Source organism: Pelobates fuscus, chromosome 1, assembly GCF_036172605.1.
Source record: "Pelobates fuscus isolate aPelFus1 chromosome 1, aPelFus1.pri, whole genome shotgun sequence".
In the NCBI taxonomy this organism is placed as follows: Eukaryota; Metazoa; Chordata; class Amphibia; order Anura; family Pelobatidae; genus Pelobates; species Pelobates fuscus.
The window spans coordinates 415,630,236-415,647,464 of NC_086317.1; the positions used below are offsets into that span (position 1 = coordinate 415,630,236).

General features: G+C 41.7%; 1 protein-coding gene across 1 annotated transcript; it reads right to left on the reverse strand.

The window, feature by feature from the left end:
* Nucleotides 1-471: 471 nt before the first annotated feature.
* AMHR2 (anti-Mullerian hormone receptor type 2) lies at nt 472-13,731 on the reverse strand. The gene is made up of 12 exons (XM_063437530.1): nt 13,662-13,731; nt 13,304-13,401; nt 12,929-13,105; nt 12,010-12,141; nt 10,921-11,016; nt 8,590-8,717; nt 8,009-8,245; nt 6,587-6,698; nt 5,377-5,537; nt 5,132-5,279; nt 4,528-4,664; nt 472-623 (listed from the first exon to the last, which is right to left on the reverse strand). The coding sequence occupies exons 2-12, from the start codon at nt 13,371-13,373 to the stop codon at nt 507-509; spliced, it is 1,515 nt and encodes a 504-aa protein (XP_063293600.1). The 5' UTR covers nt 13,374-13,401; nt 13,662-13,731; the 3' UTR covers nt 472-506.
* Between the last annotated feature and the right edge of the window lie 3,498 nt (nt 13,732-17,229).

Here is a 17,229-nt window from a genome sequence, read left to right on the forward strand (position 1 = left end):
AATCTATTAACATAGCAGGGGATAAGAAAATCTTAATTAAACAGAACTTGCAATAAGGAAAGCCTTAATAGGGCTCTCTTTACAGGAAGTGTTTATGGAAGGCTGTGCAAGTCACATGCAGGGAGGTGTGACTAGGGTTCATAAACAAAGGGATTTAACTCCTAAATGGCAGAGGATTGAGCAGTGAGGCTGCAGTGGCATGTTCTATACACCAAAACTGCTTCATTAAGCTAAAGTTGTTCAGGTGACTATAGTGTCTCTTTAAGACATACACGGCTCATTCACTGAATGGATCAGAAATTGCAGCATCAATAGCCTCATTAATCCCCTGTTTAGAGCCAATATGGGGATGATGAAAATCATACATGTCTTGTAACAGGAGTATATGACTGTAAGAAAGATGCAGAGCTTCCTTGTGGGTATCCAGCACACAGCTCCAACATAAACTGCTGAAGTGAGCTGTACCCTAAGCAGAGTCTCATGTTCTTTGATGGTCTGTTGGGGCATTAAGGGTGAGCTGAGCTGAGGTTAGACAGTCTCCATTCTGCACACTGTGCGGTCAGGCGGGCCTCAGAGTCAGGATCCCAGCAGTCCTCCAGAGTCTCCCATAGAGCCATGCTGAGCTGGACAAAGAGATACAGTGTTATTATTTATTTATATAACACCTAGTAAAGGTCATAGCGCAACAAATAATTCACGATAATAATACATTATAATCCTGATTAACATTCATCTATGCAGAACCAGCCCTATAACAATTAGACACATGTAATTTATTATCATTGTTTTTATATAAATAAAATAAATAAATGAGCATATTGGGTTTTTTTAAAAACGGTTTGAAATCAATACAGTTCTCAGTTTTGATAATAAACTCCTGTGTGTGAATTAATCAAACTATTTTATTTTCACACTATGCTGACCATCACTTTACAGAACTGATTTGCAGTAAATGCAATGAGAAATAAAGCCACTGGGTGGCGCACTTTCAAACCATAATGTATTTGTGCACTTGTTATACTGCATATGTTATGTTTTCAATTAGGGAAAAGTTTATATTTAAATGATGAAAAAAAAATGTATATGGCCATTAAATATTTACATTCATGTTTTTTTTTTGATGGAGCCTAATTTCCCCAAAGTACATATTCAGTCCTCTGTGGCACTCCAGTAATTAGTTGTAATTAATTTACTATCTTGTTACGCAGACATGTTGGCCTAGGAGGAAGCAATTTTATGTATGTTTAGGGAAGAAGGTTCGTTTTAAATGGCAGAGAGAGAGGAGTGTACACAGGGAAATGATGTGTATTGATTTTTATTTAGAAAAAAAATTACGTTTTTCTGGCACATCGGCCATGTTGAGTCTACTGTTATCTGACCATATGCTGCTCAGCCTAAGCTGTAATTGCTCTGTGTGAACCTGCAACAGCAGGCAAGTTAGGTTGTACAGCAGTTGGCCAGATAACTGTAGAATCTGATCCAACATGGCTGCTCAGTCAGATTATTTTTTAAAAAGTAACATTTTCTCAACAAATCTATATACTGTTTAAAAAAATTATTAAGTTTTAGTTATTGTAAAAACCTTAAGGGGGGCGGAGCCTGACAGCACACGAGAGCGGTCGCCATTCTCCCAAGCTCCAACAAACTAGAGCAAAAACCCGCAAAAATCAAAGACACCGAACCCCATCTGACCACACAAGTACCGGAAAACAACAGGGTACGACCCGCTGAACAGGTCGATGCCGTTCTTCCAACCCGCGGCAAGGAAAACTCGCAGCCGCGGCACCAAGGCCTACCGCGCGGGAGACCTCCAGCTCGAGGCGGACTGGGCTTCCCGCATGTGGAGCGACCTTGGCCTACCAGACCCGAGCACACACGCACCAGCGGAGATGGGTCGGAAGACACAGAAACAACCCACAAACACACCCCAGTCCCACCGTGACATCGGCATGATGCTTCGAACGCCAGGGCCAAACACAGCCCAGAATCACCCGGTGGATGGAGGGGAGTCTTCCCGCGAACACACCCCAGCAAGAACCGGGGAACCTACCCCACCCAGGGCAGAAGACACAGCCCCTGCAACCAAGGGGGACATACAGGACATGCTAACAAACCTGCAAAGGAACCTCCGGCAAATGTGGGAAGCTGACCTGGCAGTGCTGAAAACAGAGGTACACACACTAACTGCTCGCACAGACACGAATGAGACAGATATACTTACCCTCAAACAAGGCCTCAAAGCAATAAACGACCAGATGCATCAAATACAAGCCCAACAAGTCAACCTCACTAACCAAGTCAGCATAATAGACGACAGGGGCAGGAGGAAAAATATCAAACTCAGAGGAGTCTCAGAAACAGTACCCTTAGAGGAACTACCACACTTCATTAGAAGGCTGGTGTCTTCCCTCATCCCAACACGACAGGCTAAACACTTTGCCTTTGATGGGGTATACCGGATAACCAAATCCCCACAAGCACCCACCGCAGCACCACGGGACATCATCCTCCGTTGTCACTCGCTAACAGACAAAATGGGCCTACTAGCCGCCCTTAAAGGGAACACCCCGTACCAATTTGAAACCAGCACCATATCAGTCTTTCAGGACTTGAGCAGATCTACATTGTTATGGAGAAAGGGAATGCAGCCCATCACGAAACCCCTACAGATAGCAGGACTCACATACCGATGGTCAACGCCCAGAACGCTCCTGGTCACAAAAGATGGGAACACATATAAGGCGTCAGATCCATCAGACAGCACTGCCTTACTGACAGCACTAGGACTCACTCCACAAGGACTACCCGCTCCAAAGACATCCAGTACTCGCCCACGCAGCACAGAAAACTCCCCTAACCGCACGGGCGGAGAAGAAGAAAGAGGCCACACGACCTGAACCCACAGACTGCTCATGTTGTTTATGCTAATGTTTTACCTATGTTCACCTATGTTTTAAAGTTCACTTACACACCACTACAACCACACACTTTATGTCGGGCTCACACCACGTAGAAACAGCTCTGTGACTCAACTACACAACTCCCTCCCCCCCCCCCCAGTGCCCCAGGGTCAAGGGACACAACCATCCGTGGAGCGATACACCCCACACCGGGAACCAGACATACAGGGGACACATAAACAACGCACATATTCATAACAGACGAACCCCGAGAACAAAATAGACAACCACGCTCCGAAACACAACCCACTCCCATATAGACGAAGGCCTGTTCGCTAGGCAGAAATACATTTTGACTCAACTATACACGCGGGGGTCATGGTGGACCCAACTGGCACAAAAGATAAGGGTACGTTAGACCCCCACTTCAATAGGCTCTCTGAGACTCAGAGTCCAGGGACACCAGACTTAACAAGGGGACTATACACCCACCAGCATACGAGGTGACCCAACACATAGAATGCCGGGTAGCGGGACAACTACCCTGAAAGCCTCAAGACCAATACATTCACCGCACCCCCACAACGTTCATAACGGTGATGACTCACCATCTCACAATTTCTCGCCCAGCAACGCCCAGTACTCTCGTAGGTACCTCGTTATAACCCATCAGACCACTATACAAAAATGTGCATTTACTGTTATAACCGAACTACTGTATGGACTTGTTTGATATGCCAACTTAGCAGTATATAATCGATGCATAAACAGAACTGTCTGTACCACTGATGATGCACGGAAAAATAAAGAATTTAAAAAAAAAAAAAACCTTAAAAAAACGACCTCACTTAAAGATACCCCATGGAGATGGGTGACACTCACGAACAGACAAGAGGTTCTATAAGGGAACTCCCAACCTCCGCACTGTCAGTTTGCACCCCCTTCCCCTTTCTTCCATGATATGAGCAAGGTATACGTATAATGCGATGTACGAAATGTATATATGTCTGTGAATACGAATGTAACCTATCAGAATTTTGCATTCCCTTCCCTTTCTCTTCTGTACCCCTGGAATACTTAAGAAATTACTTAAGAAAATAATAAAAATTGTCAAATTGAAAAAAAAAAAAAAAAACCTTAAAAAAAACAAGTGAAAGCAGACAGTTGTTCTTTAAATCCAGTGCATCTGGTGGCCTTTTTTTGTGCATCTCCCTTGCGCTTGTATTTCTTCTATGGACCTCCTTTGCATGTGTGCTTAACCTTGCCTCTTGTTTTTTCTGTAACCTTTTTATTGTATGTGTGTCCGTTACCCCCTATTTTCTGTAGCCTAGTTTTTTGATATGTGCTTCCCTTGCCTACTTTTTTATTTTTTTTATTTTTGTAGCAGCCCTTTTGTCTTTGTGACAGAGTATTTTACATACATTTAAAAAAAATGCCTGGAAAGTAAAAGGGGAGAGTTTTAAAGATCTCCTCACCTGCCAGGCCTTCGGCAGATTCCTTGTTTTCCTAACAGATTCTTGGTGAGACCTCAAAAATATATGTTGTCTAGGGTTCTTCAAATGGTATGGCTGGTCCTAGTTATATTTGTCATTGTACCTCAGTAGTAAAATTTCAACAGATAACTTACCTGCGTATTTTTTCTCCAGGGTTTAGAATGTTGTGGACGACCTTTGTTCTCCACCACTAATAATCGTAACTCATCGAGTGTTGGGTTTGGACCCAGCTCTTTTAAGAAGACGACTTGGTAATCAGGGGCCTGGCGATCTAAGAGTAGAAGTTGGCAATCAATATTTAATTTGTTCATTTTAATTTAGAGGGTTCTTTGGATGAGAAAAATGTGCCTAGCAGTGTGTACACAGTTCTGTTGTATCGACCTTATTTTAGTTAATATATATCATCTTTACCCTTTTCAAGCAGTACAAGGAAAGTGCTGTCCAGCATTACATAGAATTAATATACTGTCGAAGTGAAATAAATTGAATAACCATATGAACTACAAGGGTATATGAACTGATCTCTCAATGCCACAATCAGCCTCCACATATACAACACAACAAGCAGCTTCCACATACACCCTCACAAAACAACACAACATCACAAACAGCCTGCCCCAAAACACACATAAACAACAAGCATTCTCTATACACTAAACACAGCACATGTATTGCAGAGAATCATAACTACAGCCAGAAACAGAGTTACACTAGAATTACACACTCAGTGCCTCTCACCTTCATATAAGTCATTGCATCTTATGAATATTTCCCAAAGCAGAAGCCCTAGAGAATACACATCGGCTTGTGTTAGTGCTCTTTCCACAGACTTGAGGTTCAAGAAGCCATCCAGCATTTCTGGTGACATATAGCGCAGTGTTCCTGCCTAAGAGATTTGAGTGTTAGTCGTAAGCACCCCATTATATAGGACTACAGGACATCCCAATAAAACTCTCATTACATGACTGTGTGTCAAGTTTTACCATAAATATCATGGTTGGGTCTTGTATATTCTTATTCTTCGTCCGACATCCCTCCAAAACCACAGAAAGGCCAAAATCAGAGATTATACAAGAAGAATCCTCAGTCACCAATACGTTATCGCTGTTCAGATCCCGGTGAGCTATTACTGGTTTGTAAGTATCTGAGAAGAATACAAAGGACATCTTATGATGAGGAGGATGATTATGTCACTGGTAAGGTCACTGCCTCAGAACTGGGAAACACTGGTTTGAATTCTGTGTGACTAATGATATATATCTGCAGGAGCATAGTGAAAATATAATTTTGAACCTGAGAGCAATAGAGATGCAAATAAGCTGGTATCCAAACCTCCTAGAAAGTTGGGCTAAAAAAAAAAGTAAAGAGGCGATTATAAGAAGAAGAGGAGGTATGGGTCAGGGAAAAGGGGACAACCTCATGGTACAGATGCATAGTCCAACCATGGGGTACAAACTTTACAAAATGAAGCAGAGGTATGGTGTATAACTGTGGTCAACTTATTCATGAGCAGATTGTGTTTAATTTTAGAAGAAACCTTTGGCACTTAGGGTGGGTCGACATATGCAACCAGGATTCAGCAATAGCCTGCCTGATGGCTAGACCAGTTTTAAACAAAATTAAATTTCCATGTGTCCATAAATTATCACATGATTTACAGAGTAAAAAGACCAATGATGCCATGGAATGGGTTTATTTAAAATGTGTTTGAACAGTTGGTGTGACTTTGGACCAAAAGGGGATGTATTCCCCCGGTTATCCGCACTTTCTACAGAATAAGTCTAAAGGGTTGCAGCCCACACAATAATAGGACACATGGTGACATACCAGTGAAAAACAGGGTTAAAGCTCTGTTCTTGGCGAATGACGCAATTCTGTGTTTTCCAAAATATATGACCAAGTATCACCATCGCTTCACCGACATCTGTAGTCCACCTGGGTGACCACTCAGTTTTAATTCACACACAGGCAGAATTATTCACTAAAGTGTAAACTATCAGGAATTCAAAGGGAGTTTCAAAATTCTGAATTTATTAACTGAACTGGAAGAAGTTTCCATGTCCAAGTTTTCTGTTTGGGCCACTTTAGCTTAAAAGTTGCAACTCACTTTGAAATCACTTGTCCAGACAATTCCTTTTAGTAATTAACCCTGTAGGGACATGCTTATACATTTCCTGCATCAATCTTCCTTACCTTCACTTATGTATGTATGAAGGAATGCCAGTCCTCGGGTCAAGGATATGGCCATTCGGCAAGCAGTAGTCCAATCAGGGGTGTGATTAGTCAAATAATTTCTAAGAGACCCCTGTATCACAAAATATTCATATAAATGGAATACAATGTATAGGCCACAAAAAAAGCATTATAGTGTTAAATGCAATGTTCTTTAAGAAAGTAAATAACTGCATATTTGAAGATGTTCTACAACTTTAATTGTATCTTTTAACCTTAACATATAATTTATGAAGCTTACTGTATGTCACACAATTATAGTACAGACTAGTGCTGCAGAACTCCCATTACTGACCTTGGAATAGTGCTGCAGAACTCCCATTACTGACCTTGGGATAGTGCTGCAGAACTCCCATTACTGACCTTGGGATAGTGCTGCAGAACTCCCATTACTGACCTTGGGATAGTGCTGCAGAACTCCCATTACTGACCTCGGGATAGTGCTGCAGAACTCCCATTACTGACCTCGGGATAATGCTGCAGAACTCCCATTGCTGACCTCGGGATAATGCTGCAGAACTCCCATTACTGACCTCGGGATAATGCTGCAGAACTCCCATTACTGACCTTGGGATAGTGCTGCAGAACTCCCATTACTGACCTTGGGATAGTGCTGCAGAACTCCCATTACTGACCTTGGGATAGTGCTGCAGAACTCCCATTACTGACCTTGGGATAATGCTGCAGAACTCCCATTACTGACCTCGGGATAATGCTGCAGAACTCCCATTGCTGACCTTGGGATAGTGCTGCAGAACTCCCATTACTGACCTTGGGATAGTGCTGCAGAACTCCCATTACTGACCTTGGGATAATGCTGCAGAACCCCCATTACTGACCTTGGGATAGTGCTGCAGAACTCCCATTACTGACCTTGGGATAATGCTGCAGAACTCCCATTACTGACCTCGGGATAGTGCTGCAGAACTCCCATTACTGACCTTGGGATAATGCTGCAGAACCCCCATTACTGACCTCGGGATAGTGCTGCAGAACTCCCATTACTGACCTTGGGATAGTGCTGCAGAACTCCCATTACTGACCTCGGGATAGTGCTACAGAACTCCCATTACTGACCTTGGGATAGTGCTGCAGAACCCCCATTACTAACCTCAGGATAGTGCTGCAGAACTCCCATTACTGACCTTGGGATAATGCTGCAGAACCCCCATTACTAACCTCAGGATAGTGCTGCAGAACTCCCATTACTGACCTTGGGATAGTGCTGCAGAACTCCCATTACTGACCTTGGGATAGTGCTGCAGAACTCCCATTACTGACCTTGGGATAATGCTGCAGAACTCCCATTACTGACCTTGGGATAGTGCTGCAGAACTCCCATTACTGACCTTGGGATAATGCTGTAGAACCCCCATTACTAACCTCAGGATAGTGCTGCAAAACCAAGAACTGGTGATCCTCCAGACTCCCTCCAGTACCACTTCCTGCGGCAAGGAGGCATATAATATTCTTATGCTGAAGAGGGGCCAAAAGGCTAAGGATTCTCCACTCATGTCTGTAGAGCTCCTTCAGCGGGGGTGGAAAGCTCTTTATGAACACATTCCTACCATGAAGAACACCAGTCCACAAATGAGCAGCTAGCGTGTCTTCTCTGAGCACCTGAGGCCAAAATTAAAATCAAGCATTAAAAAAAGTCAGATTACTTACATCTATTTTGTATTTACATCCTTGGTATCATGAACTATTTGCATCACTTTGATGCACAGCACCCGTATTTATGCATTACAACATGCAAAGAGGTTATCAGGTACTGAGTAATTTGGGTTATGGGAGATTTACCATAAATGTAATAATATTGATTGGAATGGATATGGCCGATCATTTCCTTAAGCCATCTAAGCCAGCAAGTCTTAAAAACACAAACAAGTTATCTGTCAGCCATTGGGGTGATATTCAGAAAGTATTTACGAGCTAGGTACTCTCAGTTTAAGTGTAGTGTGTACCTGGAGTAAGATGAGACCATCCACTGGCAATGATGGTGGGGTATCTTTTTCCTGAGTTAATAGTTCCTGATGCTCCAATGCATTTTCCTTTCTGATGAGTAGACACCCACGTTTTAATTTCCTTATTGCTGAGCACATAAAATTTAAAGATTAAGGCATTTAAGAGAAGAGTAGTTACATAGTTACATAGGCTGAAAAGAGACTTGCGTCCATCAAGTTCAGCCTTCCTCACATATGTTTTTGCTGTTGATCCAAAAGAAGGCAAGAAACCTAGTCTGAAGCGCTTCCAATTTTTTGCAACAAACTAGGAAAAAATTCCTTCTTGACCCCAAAATAGCAGTCAGATGTCTCCTTGGATCAAGCAGCTATTACCCCAGTACTAAGAAATTATATCCCTGTATGTTATGTTTTTGTAAGTATTTATCCAATTGCAGTTTACACATCTGTATGGACTCTGATAAAACCACCTCTTCAGGCAGATAATTCCCTATCCTTATTGCTTTTACTGTAAAAAAACCTTTTCTTTGCCTTAGATGAAATCTCCTTTCTTCCAGCCTAAATGCGTGACCTCGTATCCTATGTATAGCCCTATTTCTGAATAGATTTCCTGATAATGGTTTGTGCTAGCCTTGAATATATTTGTATAAAGTTATCATATCCCCTCTCAGGCGCCGTTTTTCCAAACTAAAGAGATTTCAATTTTTTAACCTTTCTTCATAACTAAAATGCTCCATTCCTTTTATCAATTTTGTACCTCGTCTCTGCACTTTTTCTAGTGCCATAATATCCTTCTTTAGAACAGGTGTCCAAAATTGCACAGCATATTCAAGGTGTGGTCTTACCAGCCATTTATAAAGAGGCAAAATTATATTTTCATCCCTAGAATTTATGCCCCTATTTATTCATGACAAAACCTTACTGGCCTTAGCAACTGCAGATTGACATTGCATATTGCTGCCTAATTTGTTGTCTATAAAAATTCCCAAATCCCTCTCGTGTGTGGTTATCCCTAATTCACTGCCATTTAGGGTGTAAGTTGCTTGTGCATTCTTGACCCCAAAGTGCATAACTTTGCATTTCTCTAAATTAAATTTCATCTGCCATTTAGTGCAAGACAAGACATGAAAGTAATTCACAGTTTTTGAAGAGTGTTGTCCCCCTCTCAATAATGTCAAGGTACCTTTGAAAACGGCAACAAAGAGTATCAGAAAGAAGAGAGCTGAGCCTGTAGCCACGTAAATAGGCAAATGATCACCTAGAAAGTTACATGACAGTGAAAAAGGGTTACGTTACTCAGGTGGGCCAACATTTTTTCTTTAATTTTAGAATAATTTGGGACTTACATGTTTATTTTTTAAAGTGAGAATTCAACGCCAGAGTAGCTGAACTGAAATGTTTCCAGTTCGTCTATTTTGACTTTAAATTTGAATTTCAGTTTGAATTCACCTGAATTCTCCCTTTAGTGAATTAACTCTGTTAAAATAATTCTCCAGTTAGGCTATTTGTATTAGTCCTTATAAGCTCAAAACGGCCTGCACTTTTTGGCATCAATCTCTGAACTCATAAAATGTAATATTAAAGTACTTCCTCACTGCGGTCTATTGGGGGGTGCCCAAAAGGTAGATCCCCAGAGGTTGTAGAACTACAACTCCCATGATGCTGTGCTCGCCTCTAGCATGCCTTTAGAGACTGGCAAAGCATCATGAAATCTCTTGTTTTTAAAAGTCTGAGGATCTACCTTTTGGGTACCCCTGGTCTTGTAGAGTTTTAAAAATAGCTAAACTACATTTTGTTTGGAGGGTTTTTTTTTCTCCAAAATGTATATGTTTGCTATAGAATTTGCAATCCCCCCCCCCCCCCCCCCCCAATTCTACTCAATTCCCAGTTTAGTGCATAAGCCACTGGAAGGGTTAGTGAGGATTCAAAGTATACGGTAACCAAAGTGAATTTCATATGTAAGGCCAAAATATCCGTAATGGAAATACATTTCTAAGTCAGCTGTCCTTCCAGTCCAGTAACTTTGTCTTAAAATTTGAAATTAATTTTACTTCACTTAGTTAATACTGAAGAATCCTGTGTATGTGTTAGCGAATGGCAACATTAAGTATAAATTTAGCAAGCTGGAAAAAAACAGCATAGTTTGAGAATTTTTTCATCTCAATTTCCAGCACACCGAAAGCTCGTACTGACTGTAATTAAAATCTTTGTGGACACAATTTACATCCACTAACGCTGAGCTCTGTGAAGTCATACTTATCGCACACTGGTGACAGCAGCCAAGGCGATGTCACTCATTCATTGACACTAACAGTTTGCGGTAGTTTCCCTTACTGAAGCCGCTTGCATTCCACGGTCGCTCCCTCGCAGTTGCGGCCCAATCACAGGACTGGTTCCAATGAGCACATCCCTCCGGCTCAGCTTGTGCGGCTGATAAGAAACCCAGTCAGAACAATTTGCTTCCTCCCACAACACCACCTGTGTTTCCCCATTGATAAGCAGCCCTCTTTCCTCTCTGCGCCCAAAACACAGGGAATTCCTGACATGAATTACAGTCATTGCAACATCCTATGTGACCACATAGAAACACTGGGCAGGGGCATCGTGGGAAGCAGGGGGGGGCTGATTATGGCACAATTTTGTTACTAGGCCCGAGACCCTTGTAATACTAAAAGAGTAATCACACCTCCAATTAAATATATTGTAAGCATGCCACATTAATGCACCATATTTGGAGTTAATTAGGGCTTATGGTTGGAGTTAGGGCATGGCTTAGAATGGTCAATATATGCGGGAAGTGACATAAATTTTTGGACTGAAGCCCCTGTTTTTTTTTGTCATCTTGCAACACCCCTGACTGTGTGGATTATTTAATAAACAGAGTGAGCTATAGTGAACTGAGAAACAAATTGTTAAATTTAGGCTAGAATAGTCAAGCTGTGACTATGTCAAGTAAGATTTAAAAATAAAAAATATTTTTTTTTTCCAATTGGCTAATTTTGCAAGTTAGTTCTCAGTTCATTAAAACTAACTGTTTTGTGGATAAACCCCACAAGGCTGATAAGTACAACAGACAAAGACATATATTCTAATTTTCAATACTCAGCATTCCCGTTTTAACTGCCTCCCAATTTATAGTTTACAGATTAAATCGTGAAAATAAACAACTTCTCTAACATCATGTAACAGATATAATGTTCAAAAACATTGCAAATTTGCAGAACACTCAGTGCACATCCACAGCAGAGAGATAACAGTGTTAACACTTTGTGTTCCATGAGGGACAAGGCAGTTCCCTGTTTATTGCAGGGATGAAGAGGAAAAAGATTAGGACCCTTATCTGTTTAGTGCTAAGGAGCGTAATTTCATGTCGCAGTGTGTCTTTGCCTGTTAAACATTAAAAGTAAGATATTTTATACTCACCAGGGATTTGTTGATGAAGGAAGGTTATATTTGCATTGCACATGTCTGAGGAACACAGGCAGTGGTACATAGACTGCTTGACCACTGGGGTGCAATGAGTAGACCTGCATACTGCGCTGCTTGGAAAGCAACCTAACAAAACAGGAGAAAAATAAAATACAATTAGGGAAATGCATGTACATGGGAAGGGGCAATAAAATATATCAGGGCTATTCACTAAATTGGGGGTTGTTGGGAATCCACGAGGGAATCACTTTGAAAAGTATTGAAGGTCCACTAAAACTACCCAGACCACTTGATCTCAATGAAGAGATCCTGTTATTTTAACTCTGCAGCGTAAAACATTCCTGACAACTATTAGAGGTGCTTCCTTCTCCAGAACCAAGTCAAACTTTGTCCTGGAATTAATTCCTGCTGATTGGAGGAGCTTGGCTTGCACATGCCATTTCTAATCCATTGCTTTTGGATGAGAAGCATTGGATTGGAGGAGCTCGTAGAAGACACCAGCTGGCATGCCAACATCTTTGAAGACGGAGTAGTACTGGCAGTGGAAATGAAGCAAGTAGTCATTCTTTAACTTTTACTTTTTTATACCAAAGGGGGAGGGAGGACGGGGAATGGACAGAAGGGAACCTATAGTCCAAAAAACAATTGTCCCCTTCAGGACTATAGATTCCCTTTAAGCACCATAACCACTACAACAAACTGTAGTGTTTAGGGGAACTTTGGGAGCTTCTGTGAGGTCATAATTGGAAACATAAAAATTAAATTTTCACTTTTTAAAATGTGCAATTCCATGCAATCAGACCATTTCACAGTTTATATAGAAAACAAATACATGTAAGCTCATTTCAATAAATGCCAGTGTTGACTGTTTGCGTAAAATGACAACAACAAAAAAATGAACATGGCGTCTCACTTAATAAAACAGGTTGAAAGTTCCCATCGCTGACGCTCCAGATACCCATACAGCAGTTGCTCTCCCTACAATATATCTTTCCCGGTTCCTTTAATTCTCCAAAGTGAGACACAGGGGTCCTGACAGGGATAGAGGCATTCTCAAACAGCGCACACAAGATTCCTTTAGGATGAGCAACTGTGGGAGAAAGTCACTCACATTATACAGCTTTCTATACATCACAGTATAGTACCAGAAATGGACAAGCTCTAAAAACGACTCTTACTGGGCGCAGACACTAAAGAGTCCGACAGAACCTCATGGGCTCAACATAACACACAGTTACTTTACCCTTTCCCTGCCCATCACCCACCTGGTATCCATTTTTAACCTTACCTGGCAGGAGCACTGCTGAGTTAATCAGGAACAAGATGCAGCCTAATCCCATAGATAATAATCCCATCATCTGTGCAGTCTGAGAGTCTTTTTATGCTCTGTAGAGTAATACAGGAGGTTTACAGTGTAAACAGTTAGCACTGACTCTTACCTGTCCACTTGCTTCCCCCTGAATAATGTCTAGGTCAGGGGTATTCAACCTTCAGATGTTGGGGACTACATCTCCCATAACCTCTTACAGCCATGATGCTGGAAAAGCATCAGGGAAGTTGCAGTCCACCTTCATACCCCTGGTCTAGGTCATATTAGTTGCTCGATTTACACCCATTTTTTTTTTCATTTCAAAATTTTGCATCACCTCAGAGAGAACCTTCCTTGACAAGTCTTCCAAGCCTTTGTCCTGCCTGTCTCGTCTCTGGGAGTTTCGAAATGCAGGTGGGGAGGCTCCAACAGGAGAAAGAAGCCCAGACAAAGTCAAGGATATGAAACTTGGCCATTACGTGATCCCGGGGGAGTGCTCTTCTGGGAACATTGTGAGGGAGGGTTGAAAAATACATTCAGATGGCACAAAATGACACGCTGGTTTTCAAAATCTGTTTAATTTTTTTTTTTTTTTTTTCTTAAGACAGGAGTAACAAAACATAGCTTTAGTTCCGTCACTGCATAGAGAGTTTAACGGTTGATTAGTGGATGAATTTAATGCATATAAAACAATGCACTTCATGCAAATTATGAAAATAGCAAGTATTATTTTAAAGGGACAATATAGTCACCAGAACCACTACAGCTTAATATAGAGGCTCTGGTGTCTGTAGCCTGTCCCTGCAGACTCAGCAATGAAAACACTGCCTTTTTACACAGCTACCTAGATACACCTCTAGTGGCAGTCACTCAGATGGCCACTAGAGGTGCTTCCTATTTCAGTGCTGTACAGTATGCAGCACCACGCTCTGCATGGAGAATCTGAATGCTCCCCATAGAGATGCATTGATTCAATGCTTTCCTATGAGGACATGCTGATTGGTGCTGCTTGGCCATGAAATCAGGGCTAGCCACGGCAAGACCGGCACTGTGTAGGAGAAAAAGGTAAGTTTAACACCTTTGTACTCCACAGAGAGGGGGGCTGGACACGTAAATATGTATTCCAGCACTATAGTGCTATAAGGAAATTTTGCCATAAAATATCGATCACAAGTATCAGTATGGATACCCTCCATTCAATCTCAGGACATGAGCGATTAGTTAATTTTTGGGGGGATTTCCCAGGGATTCTAAAGTAACAACGGTGAGCTTCCCGAATTCTTCAATTCCCAGATCCAACATGATGTGGATAAATAACTGGAGATATATATCACAAGACCCTCAGATATATGTGGGAACCTGGGATTTCTTTCATAACCTTTGCTTCCAAAATGAAGCATTTTCTTATTAACCATACCCAGTGCAGTCAACTGACGTCCATACATCCTAATTTATCCTCATTTACTGACATGAAATTGGCAATCATTGAAAATGATAGTAAGAAAATGCAATATAATATTGCGTGAGATATAAAAAGCATGTGGAAAAGAAAAATAACCAGAATCCAGCCTTAAAAGGTTAAAAAGAGTTATTGTGGTTGCTCTACATTATTTATAAAGCGATAACGCATTCTGTAGCGCTGTACGTGGGTACAATTGGTACAGGTAAAAAGACAGAGGTATAATACATCTGAGACAATACAACATGTGTCAAACAAATACAGGGGGAGTTGAGGCCCCTATTCCCATGGAAACTTACAATCATGGTAATAGCGCACACCGTTTAATAGCAGTTCACCCTCTTAACTGGGTCCCTGCCGGTATCGGAGGCACCTATCCTAGTAGGTGAGGTGCTTTCCATTGCCATTTTAATTGGCTGAGAGTGTAGGCTGACACAGAACATACATAATCCAGACACCATGACCACTTCAAATCACTCAAGTGATCATGGCGCTTTGAGTAACCATTATATGCAATGGCTATATTTTATAGCTAATGTCCATACATTGTTTATTTCCCAGGTAGTGGTTAGGATGTTTCAGTCACTCACTATTTCCTATTAGACAAAGACCTTTTGGGGTCGAAACGTTGCTGTTGTGGTTCCTAATAAAGTACCTGTCTTGAACCAAGGAATGCCTGGACCTCTATTACTTTACTCACTATTTCCTATTGACTGCGAATGGGAAATTGGTTGAATGGAAAACTAAAGTGTTTGCACATCTCATGCATTACAACCAAATACTTCTCTGCAAGAACCCACACATGGGTAGATCTAGTTCCCATGAGTTGTACCCGGCCAGGTTGACCTGGAGCTGATTCATGGCCGTTAAAAGTATTTCTATGGCTATATGCGTCAGGTTGCAAACGGGGTAGAAGCCAGAACCTTGCGCACCCGGTTTGGAAACCTAAGTGAGTGGGTAATGAGTTTGCAAGCACACCTGTGTAGGTTGCAATATTTGTGGGAGATATGAGTGGCTTATCCAAAGAGTAACAAGCTCCATATCCCAGGAGCTTAACGAAGCGGGGAGAAGGAATTGAAGAGTACTTCAAGGGTTAATTAGGTGAGACCCATATAGGGTGGTGAAGAGGCCAGCGGTACCAGAAGGGCATGGTATCCAATGTCGGTAAAACCCCATACCAAAAGGTCTAAATCTTAATTTTTATAACAGGAAAAAATGCAAACATATTAAAAGAGAAACAACAAAAATGAAATCAAGTAGTGATGGAGAGTTAGGCGCCCTCCTAGGCAGCTTCAACCCGGGCCGAAGAGCCTGCTGGATGGAAGACCGCCACATTGGCCACGTCCCACTGATGTGCCGTTCTGGATGAGCTGTTTGCTGTGGCAGGAGCAGAGAGTCCCATTGAGTGCAGGAACATGTCAGCTTTAGATGCAGATGTCAGTCGGTAGCATCGGCCATCTTTTTCACCTATAGGGTCTCTTGGGTATCCCCAGTTGTAGGTGATGGCGGAGCTGTGAGGTCACCCCCTTCAATCCCCTTCAACTGCAGTGTTGGGCGGCTCAGGTCTTGGAAAAAACTTATACAAAGATATATGGCGTTGAGCCCCTGACTGCCTTCAGGAGTATGTCTTTGTCAGACCTTGATTTGAAGCATAAGATGACATCTTTAGATGTCAGGGTGTTGATATAAGGCCTTCCCGGGATAGTGTAGAGTCCATCTAAAGATAGTCCCTTCGCCTGTTTAGGTGGTGGGGTAGCTGAGAACAGCCTCCGTATAAATTGTGGTAGTTCCGCCAGGTCAATGGTGTCAGGTATCCCCTGCACTGTCAGGTTACGTTGTCGCGTGATATCCTCTAGCTGCCCGAGTTTGGCACTGAGCTGCGCACACGTGTTGGTATCCTCCAGTAGTTTCGTAGTAGTCTTCCTCTGTGGCTTTGATGCGACTTGTCAGTGTGCCCAAGTCTCCAAGGCAAAGAAGGTTTTGAGGTCTGTCAGGGTATTTATATCGGCAGACATTTTGTGCTATGATAGAAATTAAAAGTGTATATTCTGAGTCACTCTAAACAGAGCAGACTCCATTTTGTTATTTTCAAGTTAACAAAAGACACAAGATTTCTATCCTTTCTGTAAAACTAACCACTTTGCCAGAGCTAAAGGAATGCTTAGTATATACAAACCTTTTGATAAGAAATGAGAACGGGGGATGGACAGACTGTCTAAATTCTAAACCCAGACATTTGTGACAGAGAAGATTAAATAATTTTATTTTACTTTCAATATTGTATAACGTCCCATTGTAATTTAGAAGTTGAAATTAAGTTTAAACTGTCAGTTTTAGAAATTACAGCAGGAATTGGAGACACACTGTCTGAAGAAAACTCAAAGAAACAGTTTGAACTGACAGAAAACTTAAGTTATGAATAACCATAAAGATAAGGTAAATTATG

What these genes read in the sequence shown, in the direction of transcription:
- AMHR2 (XM_063437530.1), bottom strand. Translation starts at nt 13,373, where the DNA reads ATGATGGGATTATTATCTATGGGATTAGGCTGCATCTTGTTCCTGATT. An exon ending in CTCAGCAGTGCTCCTGCCAG is followed by an intron (nt 13,106 to 13,303) that starts GTAAGGTTAAAA and finishes TTTCTCCCACAG; the next exon opens with TTGCTCATCCTAAAGGAATC. An exon ending in ACCCAACCATGATATTTATG is followed by an intron (nt 5,280 to 5,376) that starts GTAAAACTTGAC and finishes CAAATCTCTTAG; the next exon opens with GCAGGAACACTGCGCTATAT.